A 12,640-nucleotide genomic window follows, 5' to 3' on the forward strand; every position below is an offset into this window, starting at 1 on the left:
TGTTTTAGCATTCATCTATGGAGAGGGGAAGAGAGGCGGCATATCCTAAAGATATGTGCTATTAACAAATATGGGTGCGACAAAAAGAGATGCCCGAAATGCCAATTATTAGAACATGCACAAACAATACTTCTCACACTCCCATTAACACTACCCTTCAATGAGTCCAATAAAACACAATACCAGAGGTAAATCACTAGGGAGTAAGATAAACCAGTAATAAGGGTTTTTTATTAATCTCTCACCACCACTCTGGATTTTATTTCTTGGGAGTGAATGCTGCTTTGCGTAGTCGCACAAGTAAATAGATCTAAACACCAAAAAAGTTTTTAATAGACCAATATGTAGCAGTTAGGGCTGTTGGACATTAAATAACTGTAGTGTGAACCCACCCTAATTCCATGAGTTTGTTCCCTTGTGAAGGACTCTTAATGGCATTGCTACGTGGCTTCTAGATCAATCTTTGGCTATTATTGCATCCAAGACAAAAGAGGCACATACTGCTGAAGATGTACATCTCCATTCAAACCTCTATTTCTGTTTTAGACTAAGGCCCAATGTAGTGAAACACAACTAAAGCTCTTCTTGCTGTCATTCCAGTTTGTGGTTGTACTTCCAAGCACACAGCGTTGAACAGTGCTGATATATCGGCTTAAGCAAGTAGCCATCTGCCAGAGTGATAAACCAAGGTCTCTCAGTTAAAGGATTCTGTCCCTCTCAATTCGACAAGTGGCGATAATTGGCATGTCAACAAACAGGAGGCATCACCACTTGATCTGACTTTTGCAATTGCATGTGACTAGAAAACTTTGCTTTCAGTCTGAGCTATATGCCCCTCCTACATGCTACACATTAGAGCAGTGGTTCGATCGAACCCTAGGCCCTATGTACGGTTCATTTTGTGTACCAGTAAAAAACCATATACCTATGTCTTGAATTTGGAAATAAATCATATTTGATTTATCACTAAAGAAGAGTTCGGTGAATGTATATATGAAACTGGTGGGTTCACCACCACTGCACAACCACTGCATTAGAGCTAGGTGCTTAAAATTTGATATTTGTAGATCTTATGTACAACTGCCCTTCTTCGATTTGCATGTACTTATGTCTTGTCCTTCTTTGTATTGCAATTTCAATATTAAGCATAGAAGCAGAAAAACTGAAATCCCAATGGGGATGCAACACAAAGGACCCTAATGAGTATAATGGGGTTTACATGGTATCTGTTGTGATGTCCAATGTTTTGCCAAACAAAAAAGTATTTTTTGTCTGTGATTTTTGTTATGGTCAAGTGTAATGGTTCCAGCATTTATAAGTTAAAGTTGGAAAGCAAACCGTGGGGGATTTCCAGTCTCTTATTCTTGTTAGTTATTGATAGTGTGCATTCTGTTCAGACAAAAGTAAACCTTAGTGTTGTTCTTGAATTATATAATTTTCATGACTCTCTTTACTAAACAAAACAAATTATTTAAGGTATAACATAAGCGGTACAAAGCGTCTTGGGCTTTACAAGGCTGAAAAAAGCAACAGATGGAGTAGAAAGTCTGAAGGAAATCTAGGTCGACGTGGGAGACGTTCACAGAGCTCTGGAGGGTCATTGCGAGATCACTACTTAAGACAGGTTTGTAGAATAAAGTTTATTGACTCATTACATTATCTATTTGCATTCAATATTCTATGTATATGTGTACCTCTCAGCTCCCCACTTCATATTCATGTACTGAAGCTTTAGAGGATCCCATCCCGGGGCCTATGACCACTCGCCTACGGCGGCAGAGTGAGAGAGAACAGGAGTTGCGTCGCATTCAGTTAAGGAAGACATCCTCACCATCTGAGTCACCACCCGATACACAGAATGAACCATCGCTATGGAGTGTTGAAGATGTGTGGGCATTCATTCATTCTTTACCAGGTACTTGCAGATAGTTTTATTCAGGTTACACGCAAAATAACCAGTAACATTGTGGAGTGATTTATTGAAATAAAACAGAACCTCATTGAAGCCTTGCCTTTTGCCAAGGGGCTGGGGCTCCTTGTAGCTTGAACGCCGCAATTTGGAGAACCACAATGTTTACCTTTAGAGTGGATGGGATTCTGGCTAATCCCATACATAATTATGTTTCAGAAAGAAAATCTGCAGTGGAAATGCTGCGATTTCAAAAACCCGTGTGGTGTTGTAAATCGCAGCATGACAATTATACCTACAGAAACGCTGGAGTTTTCCATACAGGTATAATAGAAGCAGAAAGTCCACAGAGAAAAACTCTGTGGCCTTTCTGTGAAAAGCTCTGCAGGAAAAACCACAAAGTGTATCCGCCGTGCTTTTTCCCGCAGCGCTTTTTGGCTGCGGCTTGCTATGTAGGGCCATAACCTTAAAAGGTAGATAAGATGAGATAATCCTTTAATAGTCCCAACATGGGGAAATTCAGTGTGTTACAGCAGCATGGATATTACAGTAATATAATTCAAGAAAGAAAACATACAAGCTCATAGCAGATAGAAAATACTAGGAGGCATAGCAACTAGGAAGAAAAAAGAAAGACTTCAGTATCATTTAGTTCTCTGTGCGGAGTGATCTTCGCTTAGCCTGATGTTGATTATACAGCCTGACTGTGGTTGGTAGGAAGGATCTCCGATAGCTCCTTTTCACACTTGGGGTGATGCAGTCAGTTACTGACAGTACTGCCCATTGCTGTCACGGTTTCATACATGACATGTATATGTATATGTGCTGTATGTCATTTCCTTCATCATAAATCTGAAAGACAAAGGGTTTCGGCATTGTTTCTGCTAGCTGTAGGAATCCTCACACACCATTACCTTTTTATGCTATAAATTCCGCTGTTCACCATCCAGCTCAAATAATCTGACCCCTCTCTGACTTACTTATCCATAGAGCATATTGTTGTCAGGATTCTCAATACATTTCAATAGTCAGATCGAGGCTCACATAGAAATACACTGCGACTCTCATCTGGTTCACTGAGATACACAGTGTTGATTGGGCAGAGGCGCTGTAAAGGTTAGCTACACAATGATTTAAAAAAAAAATCTAGGGGTGTGCCTTATTTTTTATTTCTTTTTTAATTTATGACTGAAACACACAGGAAGAACAAGTGCTGTTTCCACCTATTTGGGAATTGGATGTTATGATGATTCCTATAATAATCCACAAGAGCCTTGTATAAGAATTTGTTGTGTCAGTGTATGAGAGCGCTGTGAGGGTTCTAGCGACTGCATCATCCCCATAAGAGGACTGATTCAAGTAATGAAGGAATTGTTACTGCTTCACTGTAAATGTATTTCTTCACCATCCATTTGTTCCTTTATGACTTATAGGAAGCCATAGCTCACCATGTCTTATATTTGTCCAGGCTGCCATGATATCGCTGATGAATTCAGAACACAGGAGATTGATGGACAGGCGCTTCTTTTATTGAAGGAAGATCATCTGATGAGCACCATGAATATTAAGTTAGGACCAGCCCTTAAGATCTGTGCTCGCATTAACTCGCTAAAGGAAACATAGTAAACAGCACAGTAGCATTGACTATCTGTAAGATCTGAAGAAATAATGATCTTTGCAGGTAGACAGTCAGTACTTGGATAACTTTGTGGTCATTTGTTCCTTGAATCAGTGTAAGCCTGTTATATTACTGGCCAGTATATAGAGGTTGTTAAAGCTTTGCCACTTGATTGTTATATAGAAAACACAAGGAACAGCTGCTCATCTACTTTGCAGTTTGTTCCTCTATATGATCATCATGTTTATATTTCATTTTAGTTTCCGTCAATTTCTATAACCTGGAACCTGTTAGGTAGCTGAGCTTCTATGAAGAAAGATCCAGTATACTTATATACATTTCTCTACATACACAACCTGCCAGTGTATGTTTTCTACCACTTGTAGTTTTCTATTTTACTGAAAGTGACTCAAGTATTGCACAGATTGCCAGTGTCCTTTATAATGTAAAATCTCTGTAATATGAAAGCTCTGTATGTGTGATTCACTAACCAGGATTACTTCATCCAATGTATCATTATATAATATATAAGTGATCTCCAATGTATTAAGGTGTCTTTGTCATGATACAAGTATACAGCAAAATTGATGATACAATGCATGGGTTATGGCAAGTACTATTTAAAGAGGACCATTCACTAGCTTCACTTTCTCTCACAATTTGCATTATTTGATAAAAAAAAAATTTAAATCTATTCTCCAGGATGTAATTAGGAGAACAGTGCCTCTGTATGCTGCCCTCTAGGGACAGCCCCCTTAACATCATGCATGACTCAGTTAATAAGCCTACTGACATGATGCGGGGTTTATTGCCAAATTAATATTTCTATTCCAAAAGGAACTGATTCCCAGCTATGGACAGCGCTGTTTCAGTCTTTTGGACCTCGTCAGCATAGCGCAGGGATACTAGTTTGGCAGAGTGAAAGACTATAGACCAGGGTCAGGGGATAATCATACACATTAGGAAGTGTGTGCCTACATAGGTGTACGGAGACTTGCAAGTCATTCCTGCTCCGCTAGGGATCCTGATCTATAGTCTTTCACTCTGCCAAACTAGTATCCCTGCGCTATGCTGACGAGGTCCAAAACACAGAAACAGCGCTGTCCATAGCTAGGAATCTGTTCCTTTTGGAATAGAAATACTAGTTTGGCAGCGTGAAAGACTATAGACCAGGATCCCTCGCGGAGCAAGAATGACTTGTAAGTCTCCGTACGCCTATGTAGGCACACACTCCCTAATGTGTATGATTATCCCCTGACCCTGGTCTATAGTCTCTTACTCTGCCAAACTAGTATCCCTGCGCTATGCTGACGAGGTCCAAAAGACCGAAACAGCACTGTCCATAGCTGGGAATCTGTTCCTTTTGGAATAGAAATATTAATTTGGCAATAAACCCTGCATCATGTCAGTAGGCTTATTAACTGAGTCATGCATGAAGTTAAGGGGGCTGCCCCTAGAGTGCAGCATACATAGGCACTGTTCTCCTAATTACATCCTGGAGAATAGATTTGCATATTTTTTTACCCAGAATCCCTAGTGGAGCAGAAATGACTTGTAAGTCTCCCTGCGCCTATGTAGGCACACACTCTCCGTAATGTGTATGATTATCCCCTGACCCATTATTTGATAGGCAGCAGAGCATTGACTCCAGCACAGTTGTTTTTTTTCTTGGCTCCTACTGTTCCTATGCAGTCACTTCTGTTAGTTTCTGAATCCAATATATTTATTAAGCTCACATCTGACAGGTGGGTGGTCTCAGACTATCTGCTCCAGTCCAGGACCACCCACAGTAAAAAGCGTAAGCAGCATATTGGGTGCTGAAATTAAGAGCAGTATTTTTTTTTTTCCAATGTAGATTGTGAGCCCCATATAGGGATCACGATGTACATTATTTTGCTCTATCAGTATGTCCTTTTTTTTTTTTTTTTTTGAATGGGAGGAAATCCATGAAAACATGGGGAGAACATACAAACTCCTTGCAGATGTTGTTCCTGGCGGGAAACAAACCCAGGACTCCAGCGCTGCAAGGCTAACCACTGAGCCACCGTGTTGCCCCATTAACAGCAGTAATTGTGTCAAAAATCAGTGGAGAGACACCTATTAATGAATTCAAAGATTTGCCGCTTGTGGAGGTGGTTACAGGTCCACTTTAAGAGGGGGGACTAAAAACACAGATGCTTGCTTTCAGATACAGTGCCACACCTGTCCATAGATGTAATATTATACACAGCCTGTACCCCAGTGTGGTGCTGTTTCAGGAAGAAATCAGCCATGTTGAGAAATTCTATAAACTGCCCATATTGTTCTACTGACACCACTGGATATATACAGTATACACAGAATAAATGTGGTTTCAAGCCGTATGACTTTGTAACATATTGTGTATTTGCATATATGCAATGAAGGTTCGGTACATATATAAACATTTCAGCTGTAAATGACAAACTTTAAATGTCATTCTGTTTTAGGTTTTTATTTCTTACTATAAGTTAACATGGAAGGTTCAGAAAGTCAACTATGGGAATCTTTTTTTTTTTGGTGAAAGACAACCAAACAGAGAATTAAAGAGGATTGGTCATCACGTCTGGCATGTCTGATTTAGTAAATACTTGTATTCCCCCATGGATATATAACTGTGCTAAGCTGTTCTTCTTTTATTCCTCCTAGAAATGTATGAATAAGTTAAAAACAGTCTCCGGCTAAGGCCCCATGGGGCGTTTTGCAGCAAAAAAGTGCTGCAGGAAAAACCATGGTGCAGCACATTGCGATTCTTCCCGCAGTAATGTAGACAGAAAGTTCACAGAGGTTTCCTCTGCAGAGTTTCTGTTTCAATTATACAGTACAGACCAAAAGTTTGGACACACCTTCTCATTCAAAGAGTTTTCTGTATTTTCATGACTATGAAAATTGTAGATTCACACTGAAGGCATCAAAACTATGAATTAACACATGGAATTACATACTTAACAAAAAAGTGTGAAACAACTGAAAATCTGGTCTGGTGACTGTGGAGGTCAGGTCATCTGGCGTAGCACCCCTTCACTCTACTCCTTGGTCAAATAGCCCTTACACAGCCTGGAGGTGTGTTTGGGGTCATTGTCCTGTTGAAAAATAAATGATGGTCCAACTAAACGCAAACCGGATGCAATAGCATGCCGCTGCAAGATCCTGTGGTAGCCATGCTGGTTCAGTATGCCTGAATAAATCCCCAACAGTGTCACCAGCAAAGCACCATCACACCTCCTCCTCCATGCTTCACGGTGGGAACCAGGCATGTAGAGTCCATCCGTTCACTTTTTCTGCGTTGCATAAAGACACGGTGGTTGGAACCAAAGATCTCAAATTTGGATCATCAGACCAAAGCACAGATTTCCACTGGTCTAATGTTTGTTCCTTGTGTCCTTTAGCCCATACAACGAGTGATTATGAAGATAATCTTGTTTCCCTTAGTCCTAACAGCGGCACAATGTGGGGGTATTTCTGCCCCTGTGTGCTGGTAGGACAGGCGGATATTTAATTAGCCAATAAAATGCGTGGCTGGCCCTATAAGAGGGCACAAGAACCTCCCCTCTGCGTGTTAATACAAAAGTACCTCCATAACATTTATATACAGTTTATACATAAGATATGATTCCCAGGGTGGGAAATCTTGTGCCGCTGTTAGGACTAAGGGAAACAAGATTATCTTCATAATCACTCGTTCCCTGTCATCCTCAACAGCGGCACAATGTGGGGATATAGCAAGCAGGTCCCCAAGATGGGTGGGACTACTCCATGACCGAGCTTAAGACGGTCTGGGCAAAGGCAGTGGAATCTGCCACCCGGTCCTTCAGACGGTAATGCCGGATGAAGGTGGATTCAGATGCCCAAGAGGCAGCTGCGCATATTTGGTCGATAGACAAAGCGCTCCTTTCCACTCGTGAGGTGGACACTGCCCTGGTTGAATGGGCATGAAGGAAGGATGGAGCCGACAGCCCTTGAGCGGTGTAGGCGACTTTAATAGTCTCGGTAACCCACCGTGATATTGTAGCTTTGGCGGCTTTAGCGCCTTTGTTTTTCCCCGTGTAGCTGATCAGCAGGTTTTCAGCTCGCCTAAAAGGACGAGTGCGCTGCAAGTAGATCTGCAGGCATCTGACCACATCCAGCTTGTGCCATCTTTCTTCTTCAGGTGAAGAAGGGGAAGGAAAAAATACCGGAAGGGAAATCCGTTGATTCCTGTTTGCAGCAGATAGAACCTTGGGATGGAACCCCGGGAGGAACCTAAGCTGTACATGGTCAGAAAAGAAGATAGTGTATGGCTCTTCAGCAGACAAGGCCTGTAGTTCACTAACCTGTTTGGCAGTTGTGACTGCCAATAGCAGCGCCATTTTGCCGGTTAGTGACTTGAGGGAGATTTCCTCCAGAGGCTCAAATAGTTGGTCACATAGAGCGTTCAGGACCGGAGTAAGGTCCCATTGGTGGACGGGGGTGTTTACCACCGGTCTCAGCCTAGTTGCCCCTTTAATAAAGGTGCTCACTAAGGAATCTTGAGACAAACGCCTCCCCAGATAGGCGGACAGGGCCGCTACGTGTACTTTGAGTGTGGCCACAGCAAGACCTCTGTCTAGTCCGTCGTGAAGGAAGTCCAGGATCGCCTCCGTAGGGGGATCGGTGGAGTCCACTTGATGCTGCAGACACCAGGCATTAAAGATGTTACTTATTCGACGGTAGTTCCTGTTAGTCGAATCTGCTCTGGCGCTGGATAGGGTCTTCAAGACGGCTTGTGACAGTCCTCTATTTCTCAATAGGGACTGGTCAACCTCCAGGCTGTCAGGTTGAGTCTCCTCAGATCCTGGCATCTCAGCTCTCCTTGGGTTACCAGGTCTGGGAGAGGGGGAAGCCTCCAATATATGCCCTGACTCATTTGTATGAGCTGAGCAAACCAAGCCCTTTTTGGCCAGAACGGGATTATGGCTATTCCCGAGGCTTGGTCCTGTCTTATTTTTATCAATACCTTCGGTATGATTGGAATTGGAGGGAATATGTAAAACAGCCTGAACCTCCATGGGATGGACAGGGCATCCACTGCCAAGGGATTGTCCTCCTGGTACAGGGAGCAGAAGGTCCCTACCTCAAGTCGAGGGTAACCATCACCTCTCCTGGCTGAAGAAAAGTAGTCACGGAATCCACGGTTTCCATACGAAATGACCTCTTCCTGATAAACCGATTGAGGTACCTCAGGACTATTATCATCCTCCAGCCCCCGGTGACCTTGGGGACCAGAAAGACGGGGGAGTAAACTCCCAGACCATGGTCTGAGGCTGGAACCTTCTCCAGGGCGCCTTTGGTAACGTATTCGGCGACCAAGGTCTCTAGACTGGCCTGCTGAGAAGGTGGAAGAGATCGGGTGGAAACGAACCGATCTGGAGGTGGAAGATGAAAGTCGATGTGATACCCGTGCTGTATGATCTTCAACACCCATGGGTCTTGGATATGGGTGAGCCATGCTCTGGAAAAAAAAGAAAGACGTCCTCCCACAGGAAGGGGGGGCCACAGGGAGCTGCCCCATGTCAAAACTCCGGCTTCCTCTTGGAGTCCTCCCTGGAAGCGCCTCGCCCAGCTCCCCTAGGGCAGTACCTAGAACGCCGCTGTTGAGATGGGCGTCTATAGTTAGAGGAGGACCCTCTGCCTCTAGAGGGAGCACGTCTGCCCCTGGATGCTTGAGGTAGGGACTTTCCCCTACCTTCAGCTAACCCCTCCATGATGGCGTCCAAGCCTTGGCCAAACACTCTTCCCGGCTCAAAGAGAGCACAAAGAGCAGCTTTGGACGCAAAGTCCGCCCGCCAAGGCTTTAGCCATAGGGGTCTACGGGCCGCAGTAGACAGTGCCATAGATTTGGCAGAGATCTTTAATTGATGGCGGGAGGATTCCGCCAAATAATCTGCCGCCCTATGAAGATTTTTCATAGAGGCCAGAATCTCATCTCTGTCAACGCCAGAGTCTATATCCCGCTAAAGCGGCTAAACGGCTGCGCAGAAAGTCACCAACCGTGGTGGAGGCTATGGCCACTGAAGCTTGGGCAGAACAGGGGGAGTAGACCTTCTTTAGAACGGAGTCAGCCCTGCGATCCAGGGGGTCCTGAAGATTTGAACCATCTTCCAGGGGCACCAGGGTTCTGCGGGACAGCTTCGCTACGGCCAAATCCACCTTCGGGGGAGGCCCCCAGGAATCCCACTGTGCAGTGTCCACAGGGAATAAGTTCTTGAAGATCCTGGAAAGCGAGTGTCCATTTTCTGGCTGTTTCCACTGCTGCGCCATAAGGTCGGTCAGCGTGGCGTCCGCATGGAAGGCAATATGTCCCCCAGAGGCAGACGTGGAGGCTTCCCTGTCAACATCTCGGCCCACTGTAGACCAGATGGACTTCAGCAGCCTGCCTGTTTGTTCATAGTGGAACACAGGTCTGCTGGAAATGACTGAGTCGTCCTCGGAGGAATCATCCTCTGCCACCCGCAGATGTTCAGGGGGGGGAGAGACGAGGAACGGTGCTCAGAGCATGGTCTCTTGGTGAGCTGAGACAAGGTGGAATGGATTCCCTTGAGGGAATCATCCTGCAAAACAAAAGGGAGAGTACAAGCAAGGGAAAACCTATTTACCCAAGCGATGCCCAAACTCACTATCTCCTTGACCCAGGCCATCATATCTCTGGGAGAGGGCTCCACAGGTGGAGGACCTCTGCACCCGCGACAACGGGCCCACTCGTAGCCTGAAAATAATAGGCAAGTTACAGGACCAGTAGTACCCCGAAGGGATTAACCCTTTAAGCCGCTACCTACCATCAGGGAGCGGTGTGTCGCAGTTAAAACAGGAAAGGTGCTTCCTCTTGGAAGAGGTTTTCCTCCTACCATCCCCAGGAGGGGTAGTAGAGGATGACATATCCTACAGAGAGAGATAATAGACCATGCAACACTGTCACCATGACAACAACCCAGAAAATAAAAGGGTAGATCTTACCGGGTCTAGTAGACCGGACAGCGAAGCAACAGATACCAATAAGGTTTGGATAGAGTGCAATCTGGCAAAGTCCAGCCAAACGCAGGCTAAACAACAAACACCCTCTCTCTTGCAGGACAAGAAGATGAACTTCAATCAAAGATCCTGAAGAAAGATGATGATACTGACGCTCAGAGGGTAAGTGACCCTGCTGAGCCCCATAAGAGGACACAAGTCCTCCCACCTGTCCTCTGTCCACACAGGACAGAAAAAAACACGCAGAGGGGAGGTTCTTGTGCCCTCTTATAGGGCCAGCCACGCATTTTATTGGCTAATTAAATATCCGCCTGTCCTACCAGCACACAGGGGCAGAAATACCCCCACATTGTGCCGCTGTTGAGGACGACAGGGATGTCTCTTTTGCTTGTTGTCTGTCCTTAGCAGTGGTTTTCTAGCAGCTATTTTACCATGAAGGCTGGCTGCTGCACAAAGTCTCCTCTTAACAGTTGTTGTAGAGATGTGTCTGCTGCTAGAACTCTGTGTGGCATTGACCTGGTCTCTAATCTGAGCTACTGTTAACCTGCCATTTCTGAGGCTGGTGACTCAGATGAACTTATCCTCTGCAGCAGAGGTGACTCTTGGTCTTCCTTTCCTGGGGCAGTCCTCATGTCAGCCAGTTTCTTTGTAGCGCTTGATGGTTTTTGCAACTGCATTTGGGGAAACTTTCAAAGTTTTCCCAATTTTTCGGACTGACTGACCTTCATTTCTTAAAGTAATGATGGCCACTCATTTTTCTTTACTTAGCTGCTTTTTTCTTGCCATAATACAAATTCTAACAGTCTATTCAGTAGGACTATCAGCTGTGTATCCACCTGACTTCTGCACAACACAACTGATGGTCCCAACCCCATTTATAAGGCAAGCAATCCCACTTATTAAACCTGACAGGGCACACCTGTGAAGTGAAAACCATTTCCGGTGACTACCTCTTGAAGCTCATCAAGATAATGCCAAGAGTGTGCAAAGCAGTAATCAAAGCAAAAGGTGACTACTTTGAAGAACCTAGAATATAAGACAGATTTTCAGTTGTTTCACACGTTTTTGTTAAGTATATAATTCCACATGTGTTAATTCATAGGTTTGATGTCTTCAGTGTGAATCTACAATTTTCATAGTCATGAAAATACAGAAAACTCTTTGAATGAGGTGTGTCCAAACTTTTGGTCTGTACTGTACCTATGGGAAAATTGTGTCTGCACTGCGGTTTGTACCGCAAAGTGGGCATGGGATTTGCTAGAATCCCATCCGCTTTGCCCTGACTGTAAAACACCACAATTTTTCCCATGGTGTTCCTGCTGTGGGCAAATCACGCCGTTTACACCCTGTGGGGCCCTGGCCTTACCCTTATCGAGGAGGTGAATGATTGAGCAGTGTTAGTCTGTGTACGGGCACAACCCAACTAGAAATACCCAATTGTCAGATTATTCATAGTTAAGAGTAACACAGATATAGCACAACATAAAGGGACAAATATACTAATACTGTCTATGGCTACATGTGCCACACATACCTCCACAGTCCCACAAAAACTAGTTATAGGTCCTGTCCTGAATTTTGCCTGGGCTCTTGGCTGCATGTACAGGGCATTGATATGGGCATATGTGTGGGACCATATAAAGAAATAGATTAGTGTGCCAGCTGTGAAAAACATAGCTAGCACGCTAATAGGGCACACAGCCGTATTCATGTAGCCTAATTTTGCAAAGTTAAAGTGTAACTCTCATTTTATTGACTTTTTTTTTATTTTTGCTATTGTGTCAGGGAGGGGGTTGAGCATTTTTGTAATATACTTTATTAATCTATCAAACTTCCTTTTAGTAGAAAACAGGCTGTAAAGTTCCTATAAGCAATGCCAGAGAATCTGTCCGTACAAATGTACTCAAAGTAGTATGTAGAGATGAAGCATTTCCCAAAGGGAGGGATGATCCCTTCAAGTGTCTTCGGTTTTATACCTACTAGAAACATGGTTCTGGTATCTGAGATTCTCAGATTTCATATGGTGCCCATATTTAAGAACTAGCTATAACAATGTGAGATATTAGTTAAAAACACAGTCAAGAATTTCAACTTATGTAGCAGTTCCT

General features: G+C 44.0%; 1 protein-coding gene across 6 annotated transcripts in view; it reads left to right on the top strand.

Annotated features, from left to right (window-relative positions):
• PHC3 (polyhomeotic homolog 3) overlaps positions 1–4,071 on the top strand; it is a 77,440-nt gene extending 73,369 nt beyond the window's left edge. For 5 of the 6 annotated variants that reach the window (XM_075268698.1, XM_075268701.1, XM_075268702.1 and 2 more), the window contains 3 exons: positions 1,477–1,624; positions 1,702–1,915; positions 3,378–4,071. In XM_075268698.1, coding sequence (XP_075124799.1) covers positions 1,477–1,624; positions 1,702–1,915; positions 3,378–3,532 — 517 coding nt within the window. In that variant the 3' untranslated portion in view covers positions 3,533–4,071. Of the gene's footprint in view, positions 1–1,476; positions 1,625–1,701; positions 1,916–3,377 lie in introns of those variants that run through there. The other variant, XR_012715337.1, reaches the window with a different exon arrangement.
• Positions 4,072–12,640: the final 8,569 nt, after the last annotated feature.

This window comes from Leptodactylus fuscus, chromosome 3, assembly GCF_031893055.1.
Source record: "Leptodactylus fuscus isolate aLepFus1 chromosome 3, aLepFus1.hap2, whole genome shotgun sequence".
In the NCBI taxonomy this organism is placed as follows: Eukaryota; Metazoa; Chordata; class Amphibia; order Anura; family Leptodactylidae; genus Leptodactylus; species Leptodactylus fuscus.